Below are 20,641 nucleotides of genomic sequence, written 5' to 3' on the forward strand. Positions count from 1 at the left end.
CATTTATTAAAAATATCCAAATAGGATCATATACTCTGTTCAATTTTTTTCATTCAACTAATATATTTCAGAATATTTCCATGAAGCATATTGTCCTTTGGTAATGGAAGTACAGCAGCTCATTGGGCAAATGCACCATGATTTAAACAACCCCCACTTACGGACATGAGGGTTGATGTCATGTTTTTGCTTTTATAAATAATGTTGCAATAAACATCTTTGTTGTGTGTGCACACACACATACATATATGCACACACATATAAACACTTGTCCAATTTTTGTCTTAGGAGAAATTCTGGATCAAAGTAGAAATTCCATTTTATATTTTAAACATATTACCAGACTACCTTCCAGAAAATTATACCAATTTAAACTCCCACTAATTGTGTTACAACCTAGCACAAACTGATCATTTGTAATTATTTTTATCTGGTAAGTGAAAACTATTATTTTTATTTCAATTTCTTTAATAATTTATGAAGTTGGACATCTTTTAAAAATAATTTCTGCATATTTGTATTTCTTCTATGAATTTGCTCATTTCATGTTCTTTGTTCACTTTTATTGGCCTGTTTGTCTTTTTCTTACTGATTTTCTGAGTTCTTATGAATCTTAGCCCTTTTGGTTAGAAATACTGTAAATATTACTTCTAGTTTGTTTTTTGTTTGCATTTTCCAATTTGCTTTTTAACTTTTTGTGGTATATATTTCTACACAGAAATATTTAATTCTTAAATGGTCTTATCAATCAGTCTTTTAATTTTGTGAATTTTGGGTTTATATCATCTTTATAAAAGCTTTTTCCATGCCAAGATTTTAAAGATAATCTGCTATATTTTCTTCTAGCCCTTTTGAGGTTTTATTTTTAATAGTATTTATACTTTGGCATAATATATAGGTCTGATTCCAAATCATTACATGAACAGCTGAATTGATAGCTAAATATATTTATTCTATTGCTAAATATATATTATGAGCAATAAAATCAGAATTTGACTCACTCGGTTATCTGTTGACCTGTGATGACCCCATTAAAACTTCATTTGTTCTACTGACCAGTCCTCAAGAATATGTAGTATAAAACCAGTACTTTTACATAATCAATTTTCAACTGCTAGTGTTCTCATGTTTTATATAGTCCAGTTAAAGAACGAACTCTATATTGAAATCTATATATTCCTTGCTTAAGCAAAAAATCTGAAGGGGAAGAAAATATCAGTTCAGTTTTACAGATCCAAGTTTGGGTTATACCATGCATGTGTGCACACGTCTGTGCAGGCAGACACACATACACACACACACACACACACCCCACACACAAAAATGCCTACAGATTAAAACATACTTAAATTTCGAACTTACCTTCCAGACCAGGTCCAGGTATCTAAGTTTAGATAGTGCAAATCATTCATCCTAGTTTGCTAAAATAAAAGTGTATGAAATTGGTCAGTGTTTTACATATTTCATGGGCTAAAATTTTGGTTTTAAAATAAATTCAGATTAAAAATGGATTAACTCTATTTTACTTAACATCAGAAGTTTATATATTGGGAAACAATGCTAAGCATTAATAAAATTAGCATAGAGCTACCAAATTAATGTGTAAAGGGGGAAGGGAAAAATGAGTTTAAACTAACAAGCTTTAGATAATAAGAAATTAAACTTTTCTGATAAATCACTGAAGTGAAGGATTCTCCCCCATTAAAATATGATTTATAATCACCTGTGATTACTCATGTATGGTCCGTTTAGGGAATAGAAGATTTTAAAAAGTTATTATTGAATGACATTTTAATCTCTAGACTATTTGAATGTTCAGCTATTCCACAAAATCAAAGGATCAATTTTTGTAAGAAGCATCAAAGATTAAAGACCATTTTCATAAAAAACACTAACCAAAACTCGTCCGCCAAAGATATAGCCCTTATTTCCGAGAACTGCACACGTATGCGCGGCTCGTGGCTGCGGTGGAACACCACCCTGCAAGCAGAGATCAGAAAATGGAGAGCAAAGGCTTGAAACATCTATAATGAAGTCACATTCCTATGCTCAGTATGAGAAATACTTGACTGCTAAGTTACCATTACCTATGTAACTTAATTCAAAACCTTAATGCAAAAGCTCGTTCTCAATAGTAATAATTATAGACAAATACTACTCTTAAGGAATTACATTTATTCACCCTGATTTTTACTTTTTTTTACAATATTGACTGATTTATTTTTTTTAATTAATTAATTTTTTTTTTGGCTGTGTTGGGTCTTATTTGCAGCATGTAGTATCTTTTATTGTGGCACACGGGCTCTCTAGTTGAGGCATGCGGGCTCAGTAGTTGTGGTGTGAGGGCTTAGCTGCCCCACAGCAAACCAGGGATTGAACCCACGTGCCCTTCATTAGAAGGCAGATTCTTAACCACTGGACCACCAGGGAAGTCCCTGATCTTTACTTTTTAAAGTGTTTTTCTTAAATGCCTGACACTATTTGGCAAAATAAGATTTCACATAGGGACTTCCCTGGTGGTGCAGTGGTTGGGAATCTGCCTGCCAGTGCAGGGGACATGGGTTCAAGCCCTGGTCCGGGAAAATCCCACATGCCATGGAGCAACTAAGCCCATGCGCCACAACTACTGAGCCCGGGCGCCTAGAGCCCGTGCTCCGCAACAAGAGAAGCCACCGCAATGAGAAGACCACAGTGAGGAGCCCGTGCACTGCAACGAATAGTAGCCCCCGCTCACCCCAACTAGAGAAAACCCGCACACAGCAAGGAAGACCCAACGCAGCCAAAATAAATAAATAAATGTATAAAAAAAAGAGAAAAATTTTCACATAAATTTTAGCTTAAAATATAAATATTTAGGGCGTCCCTGGTGGCGCAGTGGTTGAGAGTCCGCCTGCCGATGCAGGGGACACAGGTTCGTGCCCCGGTCTGGGAAGATCCCACATGCCGCAGAGCGGCTGGGCCCGTGAGCCATGGCCACTGAGCCTGTGCTTCCGGAGCCTGTGCTCCGCAACGGGAGAGGCCACAGCAGTGAGAGGCCCGCGTACCGGAAAAAAAAAAAACAAAATATATATATATATATATATATATATATATATATATATATATATATAAATATTTTAAAACATTTTCTTTCTCTCCCTTGCCCATCCCACCCCCTCTTTTCCTCCCTTTTCCTCTCTCTTTTCTCTCCCTCTCTCTCTCTCACTCATACACACACACAGAGACACACACACACAGAGTTAATATTAATACGAGTGAGCAGTACACTGTGTGATGATCTCAGAGACTTAAAAAAAAATCAGTCTGCCCCCCAAAACTCTTGATGCTTCAAATTCCACAATAAGAACTTCATTCTTGGCTTAAGCCAGTGTTTATCTCTTACTAAAACTCTTCACATTAACTGATAATACTTCTTTATACTTTACTTTGAATAAATATAGCAGAACTTTTCTTCAGAGAAGTTTGGGGTTGGTGGGAAAAGAGAGGGTATAATGGGTAGATTAATGAATAAGATTTGAAGGAAGAATTTTCTGCACAATTTCCATGTGTTCATGGTGGGTACTTCTGTGTATGTATTTAATTCCAAGTTCTGAAAGAACCCAACATTTTCAGCTCATTGGCTACCAAATGTGGGCACAGGAAATTTAAGCACTACATCCAATATCATAACCTCCTAGAATTTTTTACTTGAATAATTATGAGGTCAAAATGGTAAGAAATAATTCAGATATTACCTATATAACACTTAAATAAATGAGAGAGAACCATAAATGAGAAAGAACCATTTGTGCTGCAGTTCCCAATACTTCCAACAAAACAAAAGTTTTATTGTCCCATCCCTGATCTGAAATTCTGGAAAAATTCTTCTACTATATACACATTCATTATGAAATAAATATTGACTTTCTCCTTTTTTATTTATGAAATACATTTAATATCCAACCAAAGCTTCTGAATAAACTGAGTTCATACCAGTCCAAACAAAAACAAAGTAATGGCATTTGCATTAGCCTGTGTGGCTAACTGCATAAATAATGCACAGTGCTTATTAGGTCATTTGAAATACTGAAAATAACCCAAAGACCACTATTATAGTCTACTGTTCTCATAGGGTTATAAGTCCCATGTAGGAAAACACTGTCAACTTTCCATTTAGCAGATGACATTATATGGCTTATCTAAAAGTACACAGTTCTTTTCAACCAGTTTCTTCAACTTCAAGAGCAATAACTCTAACACTCTACCATGTTACCTTTCCTTTTGCTGCAGATATTTAGGAACAATTAATTAATTTAAGAATGTCTCTAAAAAATAAAGGGAACAAATTCTAGCTGCAACCACATCAGAAAAACCTTCAGATATAATATAAACAATGTAAGAACTTATTTGAAGAAATAATCAGAGAAATCACAGTGAAAATACTGTTAAACACTAACTGAAAGAGTGTCAGTGCCCGTTAGGCTGTTGGTGCAGAAGGGGGGAAGGGGTACGGATTAAGGTAAGGAGAGAGAGAAGGAGTCACAACAGAAAGACCTGAAGTCCAAAGAACTAATTATAAGCTACCTCAGTTCACTTATCCCAAGGAGTACATTCTAAAAATATGCCTGCAGTAGCTCCAGACTCTTGCTTATTCTCTAAGGGAGCAGAGCGTTAAGAGGCCTGAAAGAGATCCAGGATGAGTTTCAGTAGATCCAGTCTCAATAATATTTCTCTCCACCTGCTTGCTGATACGAAATTATTTTAACAGAGATAAGATGCTTTTATTTCATTAATACATAAATCTTAACATTAAAATGCTGACTGCAGGAAAATTCAATCAACAAATATGATCGACTGATAGTTGATCAGTTCCAAACTTAGAAGAGAACAGAAGAGCACTGAAAACCTGAAAAGCACTGCTTGGAAAAAGAGGATGCTGAGAAGAGTCAAACCTTGTAACACCTGCTATTTTGCACAGAACCTCCCTCACTACCATCTACAGAAGCTGAACTGCAAGGAAATTTAGTCATATGTGCATGTTAGTGGACAGAAATTTGGTTTTGCCTGTTCAGCATTCTATTCTGCGCAGTTCCGTTGAGCTGACCAATCACAATACCTTGCTCCCCTAGGGACAGACCTGAGACTCAGACCTGGCCAGTCATCCCCTTGGCAGCAGGGACTCATATAGAGTAGGAACATGCCTAAGTAGAGCCAGAGTCCTTTTCTAGGACAAAGATATAGACATTGACAGAATACAGCACCAATAGAAAGATCTGCTGGTGTAGCCAGGGCCATATTCCCTTCTAAATGAGCTGGACAGTCTGCAGTAGACAGAATAAAGCTAGCACACAGAGAAGCAGGGAGAAGCCAACAGAGAGATGCAAATATTGTGATGGTGTTGGATAACTGGCTCCAGTTCCTAAGGTCCTGGTCCCTGTAGCTCTTCCACTGTGTGAGCCACTTCAAAATATACTTCCCAGCTATGTGAGAATTTTTTAATGGCGTAAACTAATGTGAATTTGTGTTTGCTCACTAGCAGATGAAAGAGTATTAAGATTTCGAGGGTTTATGAAACATGGGCTTTTTAAAATCATGGACTTTGTTACACAAGGACTTTTTAAAAGAGACTTCATTAAATCAGGGCATTACACGTGTGGGTAAAGAATGATGACGGCGCCTCTTTAGATTTTTCTAGAAAACCTTAGTTAGCCTGGAGAAAAATATGTGATTAAAAAAAGTACTAATAACAGTTCTCATAAGAGAACCCCTTTGTATATGATAACAAACTCAATTACTGAAATCCAATAACTCAGTAAAAGAAATAGATTTTAAAAGTATTAATGAGTATACAAACATAAAGGTGACTTTTTACAATACTTACTTTAATTTCTGGTTGAAGCCAACTCTGTGTCTTTGTGTCAAATATGTGAACATCATTATGCCATCCCCAGAATATCTGCTCTTCCTAAAAAAGAGATTTTAAAAATATTTTTAAAAGCTTTTATAATTTTTAGATTAGTATTATAGTTTCACTGCATATTTACTGGTGAAATAATAGGCACTTTTACAGAAATAGAGTTAAGTGTGACCATAGTCATAAAGCTAACGCATACACCGGTGTAACCACAGTCGTAAAGCTAACGCATATACCAGTGGCTCACAAAGTGTGGTCCCTACGCCATAGCAGCATCACCTGGCAACTTTCCTTCTCGTAGTATTGCTTGCATGAGTCATAACTTTGCTTGTTGACAATCTTCCACTTCTCTCAAAGGAATAGCTCTTTTAAAATTGCCGAGAACAGAATGATATTTACATTTGGAAATCTCTTTTCCTAAAGTACAGGTTCAGAATTCCTAATCATTGCTGTTAGAAACTTTAGGGAACAATGATTCCTTTTTCCAAAAAATTCCAATCAATTCTAGTTAACCAAGCACCTTGTTCTTATGCATCAAACTTATGCTCACTCTCTTGTCTTCTAGGAAGACGAAACTATTGGCAAGGCAAAGATTTAGCAGTTAGACTGTATTTAGCATCTTCTGCATTGCTGAAATCCTCTACCACTATTCTAGCTTACCTCTGTACCAGTTTTATGTTATATGTCAGGAATATATCATTCATTTTTGTCAGGACTTGTCAAACAAGCCAAATAAACTACATAATTTACTTAGTTTAGAATCTAAATGAAAAAATCTACCTGTACACCATAAACTTTAGGACATGATCATTAGCCTAACTGTACTAGAGGAGAAAAAAATGAGAGATTTCACTGATGAGTAGACATAATTAATGGGAAGTTATATTACTAAAAATTATCAGTAATACTGTAAGTAGCAAAACTTTAAAGATATTTCATTTTAAACACTCAAAAACCATGTAAACCATTTTTAACACTTAAAAACCATTCAGTTTTATTAATTAGCATGTATTAATTTCACACATAGTCTAAATAAAGACTATGGAGAATTTTTAAATACCTATATACAAAGAGATATACATGAACTGTACATATACCTTTACATTAATAATGTATAATAATAATACATTCTACTAGAAGGTAAAACTGAAGAGTTACTGTGTATCTTGGTGGTGAGATCAATGGTTTTTAAAGTTATCTTTTAAAAGATTTCATTTTTATAAGTCATGAGTTCTTTCCTTAATAATAATTTATTCTCTAACCAGTAAGAATAAATAGAAAAAGTAATATGACTACCAACTTACTCACTCTCATACAGAAGCCAGACTGAGCTATGAATAGTTCTGGTGGACGTACCTAAAAGGAGGTGTATGTCAGCAACAGCCACTGCGGTTACCTAAGAACAAAGTTTTTCCAAGTTGTGCTAAAGCCACTAGTTTTCTAACAGAAGCAGCTATAAGTGATTAATGGCATCAGAAAAGACATTACTCTGCCAGTAGCCATGAAGGCTGATATAATTAGGTGAGAGAACTTCCTGCAACTGAATCCAAATTCAAAAGAGAGAAAATACAATTTTTTTCATAATATCAATTACAGCAAATTAAAATGAGAAAAACTGGGTTCATTATTTCTGAAGACTGTAACGTGACACTAACTTAGAGGAAAATGTAAACAGGGATTACTCTCTTACCCAAGACGCATCATGAACATCAAAACAATCTTGGAGTTCATTGTGTCTCCTACACCCATAGCCACCAAAATATATTAATCTGAAAAACAAAACAAAGCACACACTTTAGGAGTTCTACTTTCAGTCTGTTCACAGAAAGTTGGAAGACATCATTTCCGTCACAACCTAAACAAGCCATATAAACTACAAAACCATAGTTAAAAAAAAAAAATCAAAGAGCTATGGGAGCAAAGAGAACTAAATGAACTAATTCCAGAAAGTGATAAGCTCTCAGTAGGAGAGAAGAGGCCCATGGCTGCTTTCATACCTGATGTAACAGCAGGAGGAGAAAGAATCCAGCACAGATTGGGTTTGTAAAAGAAGCCACCCAAAATTTTAACAGTCACATGTAGGCTGGCATAGCAAATTAGAATCTTAAGAAACTCAACCACAGAGGGAGCTTGAACGTACTGAACAACTTTTTCACGTAGTCTTCAGGGAGGGCTCAGGGTCAGTCACCAACAGCTGGAAGCAGAGAAGAGCTGAGCAACTCTCCTTGAGGCAATCTGAGCTATCAACTCTAAAGTTTGGGATCTGGGCAGGAGATCTGACAGAAACACCTCAGAGGCATGCCAAGCCGTTATAGCATACAGGGTGGCTGCCCTCAAAAGGCCAGGGGGGGAGGGGCAGTGCTGAAAGAGATCTCTCAAGGTACAGAAAGTATAAAGTGGGATTGGAGAGCAAAGAGAACTCCCTAGCAACACAAGTAGGCTATGAAACAAGGAGAGATCTCCCACAGTTCTGAGAAGTAGGTACTCAGCTGTGAAGCACTGTTCAAAATCTCTAGACACTCTCTAGTGCTCAAACATGGGGCTGTAGCAAAGGAAAGTCTTGGTCCTGCATGAGAACATTTGAAGCTGGTGGTTAAACTGAATCAAACTAAAGCTGCAACAAAGCCCAGACACAGATCAACTATAGATTAGACTGACTTAAATCCCACTCTAGCAACCTGAAAAAGGAAAAAAAGGGCATGTCCTTTTCTGGAAAGAAATATTGTTTATTCCCAACTTTACTGTTCTTTCATACAGAATGTCTGTCAAATGATGAAGCAATTACAAGGTATAAGAAAAGGCAAAAAAAGTGACCTATGATCAGGAGAGGAAAGAGTCAATATAAGCTGACTCCAAGGTGGCCCAGATATTAGAATTATTAGACATGGCCTTTAAAATAACTATGGTAGAAATAGTAACAGACCAGTCTGTAAAAGGTGGACAATGTGCAGGAAGAACTAGGTAATTTTGGCAGAGACATGGAACCATGAAAAAGAGTGAAATGAAAATGCAAAAAATTGGAAAATAAGATGTCAGAAATAAAGAAATTCATTACATAGTCATAACAGGAAACTGGACATAGCAATGGAAAAGATCAGTGAACTTGAAGATAAGTCAACTGGTAAAAAAAAGTATCCAAATTAAAACAAAGAGAATGAAAGAGTCGGGGGCGGGGAAGGGAGCCCAAGCTCTGTATAACAATATCATATGATCTAATGTGCATATAATAGGAGTCCCAGAAGGAAAAGAGACAAATAAATGGGTAGAAGAAATATTTGTTAATTAATAAGAACTTCCTAAAACTGATGAAAGATATATATCCACCAACCCCAGAAGCTCAGCACACTCCAAGCTGGATAAATACAAATAAGTGAATTTCTCACCAGAAAAATGGAGGCCCAAAGGCAATGTAATAAAGTCATTAAAGTGCTGAAAGAAAGAAAAAAATCTGTCAACCCAATGAGTGAAAAACATCACAAGGGAAATTAGAAATTACCTTGAAATGACTGAAAATGCAAACAGAATAAAACAAAACTTATGGAATACTGTGAAGGTGGTGCTCAGAGGGAATCTTATAGCTTATAAATGCCCACAAATTTAAAAAGAAAGATCTCATATCAATAATATAACCATACATATCAAGGAACTAGAAAGAGAAGCAAACTAAACCCAGAGATAACAGAAGGAAATAATAAAAATTAAAGGGGAAATAAGCAAAATGGTGAATAGAAAAACAATAGAGAGAAACAACAAAACCAAAAGTTGGGTCTTTGAAAATATCAACAAAATTGACAAACCTTTAGCTAGGTTGACTAAAACAAAAGTAGAGAAAACTCAAATTACTAAAATTAGGAGTGACAGGGGGACACTGAAACTAGAGACTAGTTTCAACTAGAGAAAGCCCACATGCAGCAACAAAGACCCAACACAGCCAAAAATAACAGACAGAAATAAAAAGTATCATCAGAGAATACCAAAAAACTGCATATCAACAGACTGTATAAACTAGATGAAATAGAAAAATTCCTGGAAAGACACATACTTCCAAAAGGGGCTCATGAAGAAATAAAAAATCTGAATAAACATATAGTAAGTAAAGAGACTGAATCAGTAATCCTAAAACCTCCCAACAAAGAAAAGCCCAGGACCAGATAGCTTCAGTGGTGAATTCTATCAAATATTTCAAGAAGAATACCAACCCTTCTCAAACATTTAAAAATACTGAGAAGGAGGGAATACTTCCTAACTCATTCAATGAGGCCAGCATTATCCTGAAACTGAAGCCAGACGAAAACACAACAAGAAAACTGCATATATCTGATAAGGGTTTACTATCCAGAATATGTAAAGAATTCCTACAACTCAATAACAAAAAGATAAAACAATCCAATTTTTTAAAAATGGGCAAAGGACTAGATATTTCTCCAAAGAAGATATACAAATGGCCAACAAGCCCAGGAAAAGATGGTCAACATCATCAGTCACTGGGGAAACACAAATCAAAACCACAATGGTGGCAGGGGCTGGGGGCGTCCCTCCTCCCACCTGAGGCTTCAGGCTGACGCTGGGGTTGGGGCCTCTATAGCACAACAGTGTACGTAGTGTAGAAACGCTGACAGATGTAGGGTGGCTGGGTCTCTGCAGCCGGGGGCTCCTGCCCTGGCCGTGTGCAGATGGGGGGCGGGCAGCAAGCTCCCTCCTGCTGGAGGCGGGGCTCGGACTCGGCTCCCCCAAGTTCCCCTTCTCTGTGAAAGTGAAGAATTGGTCTCGCTGTGTTTTTTAAAACCACACCTCTCCCGTGTCCACCCTGGGGCCACGCCAGGTGGGGGAGGAGCTGCCGCACTGCAGGTGCAGGGCCGAGCTGTGTCCCCTGTCCGCCCGTCTCTATTAAAGGACTCCCTCGTGGTGGGAAAAAAAAAAAAACCACAATGGATATCACTTCACACCCATTACAATGGCAATTATAAAACAAACAAACAAAAGAAAATAGCAAGAGTTGGTGAGAATGTAGAAAATTGGAACCTTTATAGTGGGAATATAACATGGCATTGTTACTGTGGAAAACAGTTTGGTTCTCCTCAAAATGTTGAACGTAGGGGCTTTCCTGGTGGCGCAGCGGTTAAGAATCCACCTGCCAATGCAGGGGACACAGGCTCAAGCCCTGGTCCAGGAAGATCCCACATGCGTCAGAGCAACTAAGCCCGTGCGCCACAACTACTGAGCCTGCGCTTTAGAGCCCATGAGCCACAACTACTGAAGCCCATGCGCCTAGAGCCTGTGCTCCACAACAAGAGAAGCCACCACAACAAGCACCCCATGCACCACAACGAAGAGTAGCCCCCGCTTGCCACAACTAGAGAAAGCCCGCACGCAGCAATGAAGAGCCAACACAGCCAAAAATAAATAAATAAAAAATAAATTAAATTAACTTAAAAAAAATGTTGACCATAGAATTACCATATGATCCACCTAAAAGAATTAGAAAAAGAAGAACAAACAAGGCCCAAAGTCAGCAGAAGGAAAGAAATAACAAAGATCAGAGAAGAAATAAATAAAATAGAGATTTAAAAAATAGAAAAGATCAATGAAAATAAGAGCTGGTTCTTTGTAAAGATACACAAAATTGAAAAATTTTTAGTCAGACTCATCAATAAAGAAAGAGAGAAGACCCAAATAAATAAAATCAGAAATAAAAGAGAAGTTACAACCAATACCACAGAAATACAAATCATAAGAGATTACTATGAACAATTATAAGCCAAAAAAATGAACAACCTAGAACTGGATAAACTCCTACAAACATACAATCTCCCAAGACTGAATGAGGAAGAAATAGAAAATCTGAACAGACTGACTACTAGCAATAAAATTGATCAGTAATCAAAAATACTCCCAAAAAACAAAAGTCCAGGACCAGATGGCTTCACAAATGAATTCTATCATACCTTCAAAGAAGATTTAACACCTATCCTTCTCAAACTATTCCAAAAAAATTGAAGAGGAGAGAAAGTTTCCAAACCCATTCTACAAGGCCAGCATTACCTTGATACCAAAATCAGAAAAAGACACTACAAAAAAAGAAACTTACAGGCTAATATCCCTGGTGAACATAGATACACAAATCTTCAACAAAACACTAGCAAACTGAATTCAACAATACGTTAAAAGGATCATACACAATGATCAAGTGGGATTTATCCCAGGAATGCAAGAATGGTTCAGTATCCACAAATCAATCAACATGACACACCATATTAACAAAATGAAGGATAAAAATCACGCAATCAACTCAATAGCTACAGAAAAAGCATTTGACAAAATCCAACATCGATTCATGACAAAAACTCTCAACAAAGTGGGTAGAGAAGGAACACACATCAACAATAAAGGCCATTTTTGACAAACACACAGCAAACATCATAGTCAATGGTGAAAAGCTGAAAGCATTTCCTCTAAGATCAGGAACAATACAAGGATGCCCCCTTTTTTACTTAACATAATATTGGAAATCCTAGCCACAGCAATCAGAGAAGAAAAAGAAATAAAAAGCATCCAAATTGGAAGGGAAGGAATAAAACTGTCACTATTTGCAGATGACATGATTGTATATATAGAATACTCTAAAGAGTCCACCAAAAAACTATAAAAACTAATAAATGAATTCAATAAAGTTACAGGACACAAAATTAATAGACATAAATCGGTTGCATTTCTATACACTAATAATGAACTATCAGAGACAGAAATCAAGAAAATAATTCCATTTACAATTGCATCAAAACGAATAAAATACCTAGGAATAAATTTAACCAAAAAGGTGAAAGACCTGTACTCTGAAAACTATAAGGCACTGATGAAAGATATTGACGATGACATGAATAAGTGGAAAGATATTTCATGTTCATGGATTGGAAGAATTAATATTGTTAAAATGTTCGTACTACCCAAAGCAATCTACAGATTCAATGCAATCCTTATCAAAATACTGATGGCATTTTTTTCACAGAGCTAGAACAAATAATCCTAAAATTTTTATGGAACCATAAAAGACTCCAAATAGCCAAAATAATCTTGAGAAAGAAGAACAAAGCTAAATGTATCATGGTCCCTGGTTTCAAACTATACTACAAAGCTACAGTAATAAAAACAGTAAGGTACTGGTACAAAAATAGACACATAGATCAATGAAACAGAATAGAGAACCCAGAAGTAAACCCATGCACGTATGCTCAGTAATCTACAACATAAGAATATACAACAGAGAAAAGACAGTCTCTTCAATAAGTGATGTTGGGAAAACTTACAGCTACTTATAAAAGAATGAAAGTAGACCATTTTCTCATACTATATACAAAAATAAACTCAAAATGCATTAAAGACTTAAGCATAAGACTTGATACTATAAAACCCTTAGAAGAAAACTTAGGCAGTACACTCTTTGAAATCAGCCTTAGCAATATTTTTTTGGATCTGTCTCCTCTGGCAAGGGCAACAAAAGCAAAAATAAGCAAATGGGACCACAACAAACTAAAAAGCTTTTGCACAGCAAAAGAAACCATCAATAAAACAAAAAGGCAACCTACTGAATGGGAGAAGATATGTCCACTAGGCACTAATATATAAAATATATAAAGAACTCAAACAACTCAGCATCAGTTAAAAAAAAACAACCCAGTTAAAAAATGGGGGAAAGACCTAAATAGCCATTTTTCCAAAGAACACATACAGATGTCCAACAGGCACATGAAAAGATGCTCAGTATCACTAATTGTCAGGGAAATGCAAACCCAAACCACAATGAGATGTCACCTTATACCTGTCAGAATGGCTATTATCAAAAGGACAAGAAATAACATGTGTTGGCACAGATGTGGAGAAAAGGAAACCTTCATGCATTGTTGGTGGGAATGTAAATTGATACAACCACTATAGAAAACAGTATGGAGGTTCCTCAAAAAATTAAAAATAGAACTACCAGACTATCCAGCAATGCCACTCCTATTTAACCAAATAAAATGAAAACACTTATTCAAAAAGATATATACACCCAATGTTCACTGCAGCATTATTTACAATAGCCAAGATATGGAAGCAACCTGTGTCCATCAACAGATGAATGGATAAAGAAGATGTGGTGTGTATGTATGTACACACACACACACACACACACACACAAAGAAATATTACTCAGCCATAAAAAGGAATGAAATTTTGCCATTTGTGATAACATGGATGGACTCAGAGGATATTATGCTAAGTGAAATAAATCAGAGAAAAACAAATACTGCATGTTTTCACTTATGTGTAGAATGTAAAAATCAAAACAAAGAACAAATATGAAAAAACAGATACAGAGAACGAACTAGTGGTTGCTAGAGGGGAAGGGTGGGGGATGGGTGAAATAGTGAAGGGATGAAGAGGTACAAACCACCAGTTATAAAATTTAAAAACTAAATAATAAAAGATAAACTTGGATTCATATCTCATACCATTCACAGGTTTTTACTGGTTCTTTTTTTTTTGGCTGTGCCACACGGTTTGCAGGATCTTAGTTCCCCGACCAGGGATCAAACCCATGCCCTCAGCAGTGAAAGTGTGGAGTCCTAACCACTGGACCTCCAGGGAATCCCTCCCATGTTTTTAAAAATAACAAAAGTACTAGAGGAAAATATGTGAGAATTAGTTTATGATCTTGGAGTGGAAAAAACCTTTGCATTGACTCAAAGTCAAGAAGCCAGAAAAGAAATTATTGATAAATTTACCTAAATAACAGCTTTAAGAAGCTGTTTAATACATGCAAAACACACTTTATGCAAAGTCAAAAGATAAATGACAACCTGGAAAAAATATTTTCATATGTCACAGTCAAACACTAATCTCTTTATAAATAAATAACTCCTAGAAGTCAAGATTATAAATGCCAACAATCAAATAAAAAATAATTAGCAAAGGATTTATTTTTCAGTTCAGAGAAAAAGAAATAAAAATTGCCCTTAAATATATGAAAATTAAAATAAGACTGAGGCATCACATCTCACCTATCAATTTGGCCCAAAACATCTAAGTTTGCCTGCAAATTCTTGGCAAGGCTGTGGACAAAGAGGCACTCCATTACTGACAACACAAAACAGCACAACTTTATTGGAGAAAAAGCTGGCAAAATCCAATGTTATGGATTGAATTGTGTCCCCCACAAAATTCATATATAGAAGGCCTAATCCCCTGCATTTAGAATGTGACATTATTGGCTACTCAAAGCAGAGTACTAATGGTTATCAATTTGTAGGGTCAGAGAAATCAACAACAGTATAATCACAGTTGGTTTCTATTTAAATCTGATTAATCCACAATTCAAAGGTTTAAGATTCTCCTTTCAAAAAAAAAAAAAAAAAAAAAAAAAAAGATTCTCCTTTCCAAATTCTCATATTCTAGAGAGTATTTTGATCTATGTACCTTTTCATGACCAAGATAATCTTATTTCTTACCCTGTGGAATTCTGATATGCTTTTTGAGAATTATAAAATATTTTGTCAAATGTTAATGTCTGCCTTTTGTATTCAAAATATAAATGTGTATTATTTAAACTGATTGTCTTTTAAAACTTAACACCCTCCATCTTAATTATTGTAAGTGTCCCCTGCAGTTTAAAGAGATTTTTTAAAATAAACTGAATATTGACAAAAGCAGAGTAGGAATTACTGCAATTAAGAAGGCAAAACAATTATATTTTCTAGAAATAAAAACATAAGAATAATTAAAAAAGAATGTGACCTTATTTAGAGACAGGGTCCTTATAGAGGCAATCAAGTTAAAATGAAGTCATGAGGGTAGGTCCTAATCCAATATGACTGGTATTCTTACAAAAAGGGAAAATTTGGAGACAGACAAGCACACAGAGAGAATGCTATGTGACTATGAAGGCAGAGATCAGAGTGTTGCTTCAACACACCAGAGGTTGCCAACAAATCACCAGAAGCTGGGAACAGGCATAAAACAGATTCTTTCTCAAAACCAAGAGAATGAACCAACCCTGCTGACACCTTGATCTCAGACTTCTAGCCTCCAGAACTATGAGACAATACATTTCTGTTGTTTAAATTATTCAGTTTATAGAACTCTGTTACAGCAACCCTAGCAAAATAAACATTTATCACAATTACGAATGTATTACCCTTTGACCAGAAATCAAATTCTGGAATTTTATCCAACAAATAGATCTGCAATCATATGTATATATACACAAAGATATTCATTTAATCTAAGTGTTGTGCCATCTGTATGGGAAAGGTTAAATAAACTTGGTATATCCACACAGGAGAATACTATGCAGCTGTAAAAACAAAAACAAAATCAAGCTTTCTAACTAGAGATACAGAAAGATGAAAGTTCCCCATGGTATACTGTTGACCAAAAGAAGTCCAGTGGTTAAGACACCGCACTTCCAATGCAGGGCGTGTGGGTTAGATCCCTGGTCGGGGAACTACAATTCCCATATGCCGTGTGGCATGGCCCCCTCAAAAAAAAAAAGGAAGCAGCAGGGTGCAGAATAGTGTACGGAGTACACCGATATTTGTGTAAGGAGGAGGAAGAGAAGAGCACGTACCTATGCATTTGCTTCTACCTGCATAAAGTCACAGGGATCGCAGTTGTTCCCAAACTTGCCTGCACTTGGAATCACCTGAGGAGCTTAAAAAAATCATACCCCCAGTGATTGTAATTTGATTAGTTCTGGGGTATCACCTGGGCTTCAGAGCTTTTAAAAGATCCCCAGATTATTTCTATGGCAGACAAGTTTGAGAACCACTGCTATAAAAATACAAAAGATATTAATAAAAGTAGCTAATTGTGCATGTGGAGGGTGGGAACAGGATGGATGGGGACAGGAGTGGGAGCCAGACTTTTCATTGTATCCTTTTTAATATGGTTTTGATTTTTGAACGATGTAACCGTATTAATGATTCAGAAAATTTTAAAGTAACAAATTTTTAAAAACCAAATAGCTGCTTCCACCATGTTTACTCTTATGACCTGGCTCTTATCCAGGGTTCAAAACTGCCTTTAACATCAGTGTCAAAACAAGTTTGTAACTATCTTGAAAAAAATTTCAGACTTTCAAGTTTTCTCTATTTTGGTCACAAGCTGTAATCCTTACTTGAGTGCAGTTAATGAGATGGCCTTGCTGCATTACCTGTCTTTATATACCCAGCAGGAAAGTTTATCACGTGGTGTGGGTGGTTGACCTTCAAAGTTGGTGATTTTTTCCCAAACATAGGTTCCATCTCTTGTTCGCAAATTAACAAAATAAAGCTTTTAAAAGAGGAGAACACCATTAGCAGACAAGACATTGGAAAATTAAATATATGTCACAGGGATATGTGATCCAAAATTAATAATATTACTTTCTGATTTTTAAAAGGTAAAAATTTGAATTGTAGAGTTAATGAAAATGGGACTATGTTTTAGAAGCAAAAATGGTAATATGAAAAATACTGAAATGGATCTTTTCCCATCATGCTCTTGCCCTATGAATATCAACTAAGTACGTAGTTAATTCTGAAGTAGAAAGACATGGCAGAAGAGAGGAGCACGATGCTGCATTTTCACCCTATCTTTAAAACCTCATCATCATAAGCTCAAGCTTTTCTACATATGTCTTCTTTGTAAAATACATTCGTAAACTTGTGAGATGAAGTGACACATTAAACATTACATTTTTCTGCGCTCCTGAATTGAAAAAAGAAATTACTCGATTGCTGTATCCTTTGTCATCATATCCTCCAAAAACGTATAGCTTTCCATTAAGGCAAGCACCGCAACTTCCTGACATGGAGGTAGGGAGTTCTCCTTCCATGAGGTGCATCGTCCTGCAGCAAGAATAACGTGGAATTCCATAACTTTCCAGAAAAGCAAATTAAAATTCCCTTTGAATTCCATGAGTACTTTTTCAATGAAAACTGTCACTGACAATTACAATTAAGATGTAATGGTAGCCAATACTGTAAAACCTGTAAGAAGATCCATGGTAAAGATTTTTCAACCTACTGGGGAAAAAAAAGTTACAAAGTCTTCACATGTCACCAGAATTGGGAATTAGTTAGTAGAACAAAGCAAAGTCTTCAGAAACAGCCTTAGTCTTGAGAGGAATAGTAGAGGACAAAGAATGGAGAGAGAGGAAGCAAGTTGGGGAAAGAAACAGCCAGAGAGAATAAAGCATTGAAAGAAAAGGAAAGGGAGACAATATAATGTTGCAGCACGTTCTAAGTATAGTCTCAGACTCCCTGTGGGCTATGACAGCAGTTATAACAGATATTAAGACTGGACATTCTGCAATTTAAAGTTACTTACCACAACCCACTATCAATCTCATAGGTCCAAATCTCATCATTAGGCAAATATACTTCATTGTCTTCAATAGACTAAAAACACAGAATACATAAAATTATGTTTATTAATTACAAAGTAACAGCTAAATAGTTCCTCAGGATGGGAAAACTGCAATGGAAATAGTACAAAACACAAAACCATAACAGCCTCAAAGATGACTTTTTCAACAGAAATAAAGATAGATCAAAAGAGAAGGGGAGGGGCTTCCCTGGTGGCGCAGTGGTTGAGAGTCCGCCTGCCGATGCAGGGGACACGGGTTCGTGCCCCTGTCCGGGAAGATCCCACATGCCGCGGAGCGGCTGGGCTCGTGAGCCGTGGCCGCTGAGCCTGCGCGTCCAGAGCCTGTGCTCCGCAGCGGGAGAGGCCACAACAGTGAGAGGCCCGCGTACCGCAAAAAAAAAAGAGAGAGAGAAGGGGAAGGGAGACATTTTCTAAGAGAAAGTGGGCAAACAATAAGGGTTAGAATACAAAATAGCAAGTACGTGAGTCTCAAGAAAAGACTCAGGGTAGTTAAACCTTACAAGGAATTTCAAGTAAGAGAAAATAGCAAAACAATAACATTACAGCAGAATACTGAAGAATGTGAAGCCAGGAAGAAAAGGAGTATCAAAAAAGGGCAATATACTTCGGGTGAAGGGAAGGAGTTAAGAAAGGAAACTTAAAGTATAATTTAGAGCACTGTATCACATACCTTGATTCACTAAACATATTTTTTGAGTGCCTACTATGTGCAAGCATCGTGTTAGATATTCATTAAATATAGAATCTAAGGATCAAGATAAATTTAGCTAGTCAAAATGACAACTCAGAATCTGAATAATCTCTAAAGAAGCTGATAACATAAACAGAATAGTACATTCTGATATTTATGATGAAAAGAAAAATTAGAATAATAATTTTCTTTATGTTAAGTTTTAAAACTTAGGGTTTAAAACAAATCCTTACATAAATCTATCATGATTACTTAGAATCTATAAAGTAACTCAAAAATAGCTAGTTGTAAAAGATGTCAGTTTAAGAATTTCTAAGACCATATGATGCATAAATTATTAACATGCTAAACAGAGTTAGCTAATTTCCTCATTGCTATGTTAGTTAAATTTTTAAAATACTATCTTGGCTACCAGGTCTGTCTACGCCTCTGTCTCTCTCTCTCTCTCTCAAACACACTCTCTGTCTCACATGCACACTCTCTCTCTCTCTCACACACACACAGCAGAAAACCATCATATTAATTCCAAGGAAATTTCCACTCATGTCTGACTGAGGAAACCATATTACATGGCTAAGTAAATAACTGTTAAGAAAGGGAGATTATAATTGCTTGATTCTAAAGTTTAATGGCATCAGGCTCTAGAAGGCTCACGCATACACCATTACAACAGAAATAGTATGAAAATGGATCCTGTTACTATTCTGCTTAAGTCCCTTCAATGCTTCCCTGTTGCTCTCAGGATAGTCTAAAATCCTTATGATTCTGTGCTATATGGTACCTGCTATCCCTCCAAAGTTCTTCTTGCCTTTAGTCATTGTGCTCCAGTCTTCTTTCAGTTTCCTTCTTACTTTCTCAGCAATTTCACTCCTAAATTATCCCTTCTCTTCTACATCATCAAGTTTCCTTCTCTACCAGATCACTCCTATCAATACCTAAACATGCCTTAGTATAACTCATCTTTAAAAAAAAAACAAAAAACCCAACTCTCCCATAACTCTTTCTCTTATTTCTCTGCTCCCTTCACAACAAAATTTCCATACTGAGTTAACTATAGTAGAAGTCTTCATTGCTTCACCTCTCATTATTTCATCAGTCCAGACTAATCAATCCAGACTCATTCCACTAAAACTGCTTTTGTCAAGGTCACCCTAAAAAAAGAGAACTAGTGAACTGATTAATCCAGAAACATAGCCCAGAGAGATGGAATATATAAAAAAGAAGAGACATGGAGGAAGAGAGAGAAGAACTAAGTCTAATCAGAATTACATTAGGATGTAATAGAGAGAATGAGGAAGAGGCAATATTTGAAGAGACAAAGCCTGAGAGTTTTGCAAAATTGTTGAAAGTCATCAATCCTGAGATCTAGGAAGTCCTAACAAGTTCCAAGCAGGGTAAATAAACAGAAATCCATACCTAGATACATCATAGTAAAACTGTATATCAAAGAAAAAGATACACTCTTAAAAGCTGCCAGAGAAAAGAAGATCATCTCCAAATGAATGGCAACTAATGACTGACTTCTCATTAGCAACAACTCAAGAATAAATCATATTAGCCAATGTGCTTAATGAAAGTAACGGTCCACCTAGAATTCTATACTCAGTAAAAATATCTTTTAAGAACCGAGGTAAAATAAAGACATTTTCAAA

At 36.2% G+C, this 20,641-nt stretch overlaps 1 protein-coding gene across 3 annotated transcripts in view; it reads right to left on the bottom strand.

The window, feature by feature from the left end:
- Nucleotides 1–20,641, bottom strand: part of KLHDC1 (kelch domain containing 1) — a 47,011-nt gene that overhangs the window by 17,195 nt on the left and 9,175 nt on the right. For 2 of the 3 annotated variants that reach the window (XM_073800512.1, XM_073800514.1), the window contains 8 exons: nt 18,239–18,309; nt 17,640–17,757; nt 17,082–17,200; nt 7,584–7,662; nt 7,202–7,249; nt 5,861–5,944; nt 1,897–1,980; nt 1,363–1,421 (listed from right to left, as the gene is read on the bottom strand). In XM_073800512.1, coding sequence (XP_073656613.1) covers nt 1,363–1,421; nt 1,897–1,980; nt 5,861–5,944; nt 7,202–7,249; nt 7,584–7,662; nt 17,082–17,200; nt 17,640–17,757; nt 18,239–18,309 — 662 coding nt within the window. The remainder of the gene's footprint in view (nt 1–1,362; nt 1,422–1,896; nt 1,981–5,860; nt 5,945–7,201; nt 7,250–7,583; nt 7,663–17,081; nt 17,201–17,639; nt 17,758–18,238; nt 18,310–20,641) is intronic. The other variant, XM_073800513.1, reaches the window with a different exon arrangement.

Source organism: Tursiops truncatus, chromosome 2 (assembly GCF_011762595.2).
Source record: "Tursiops truncatus isolate mTurTru1 chromosome 2, mTurTru1.mat.Y, whole genome shotgun sequence".
Taxonomy (NCBI): domain Eukaryota; kingdom Metazoa; phylum Chordata; class Mammalia; order Artiodactyla; family Delphinidae; genus Tursiops; species Tursiops truncatus.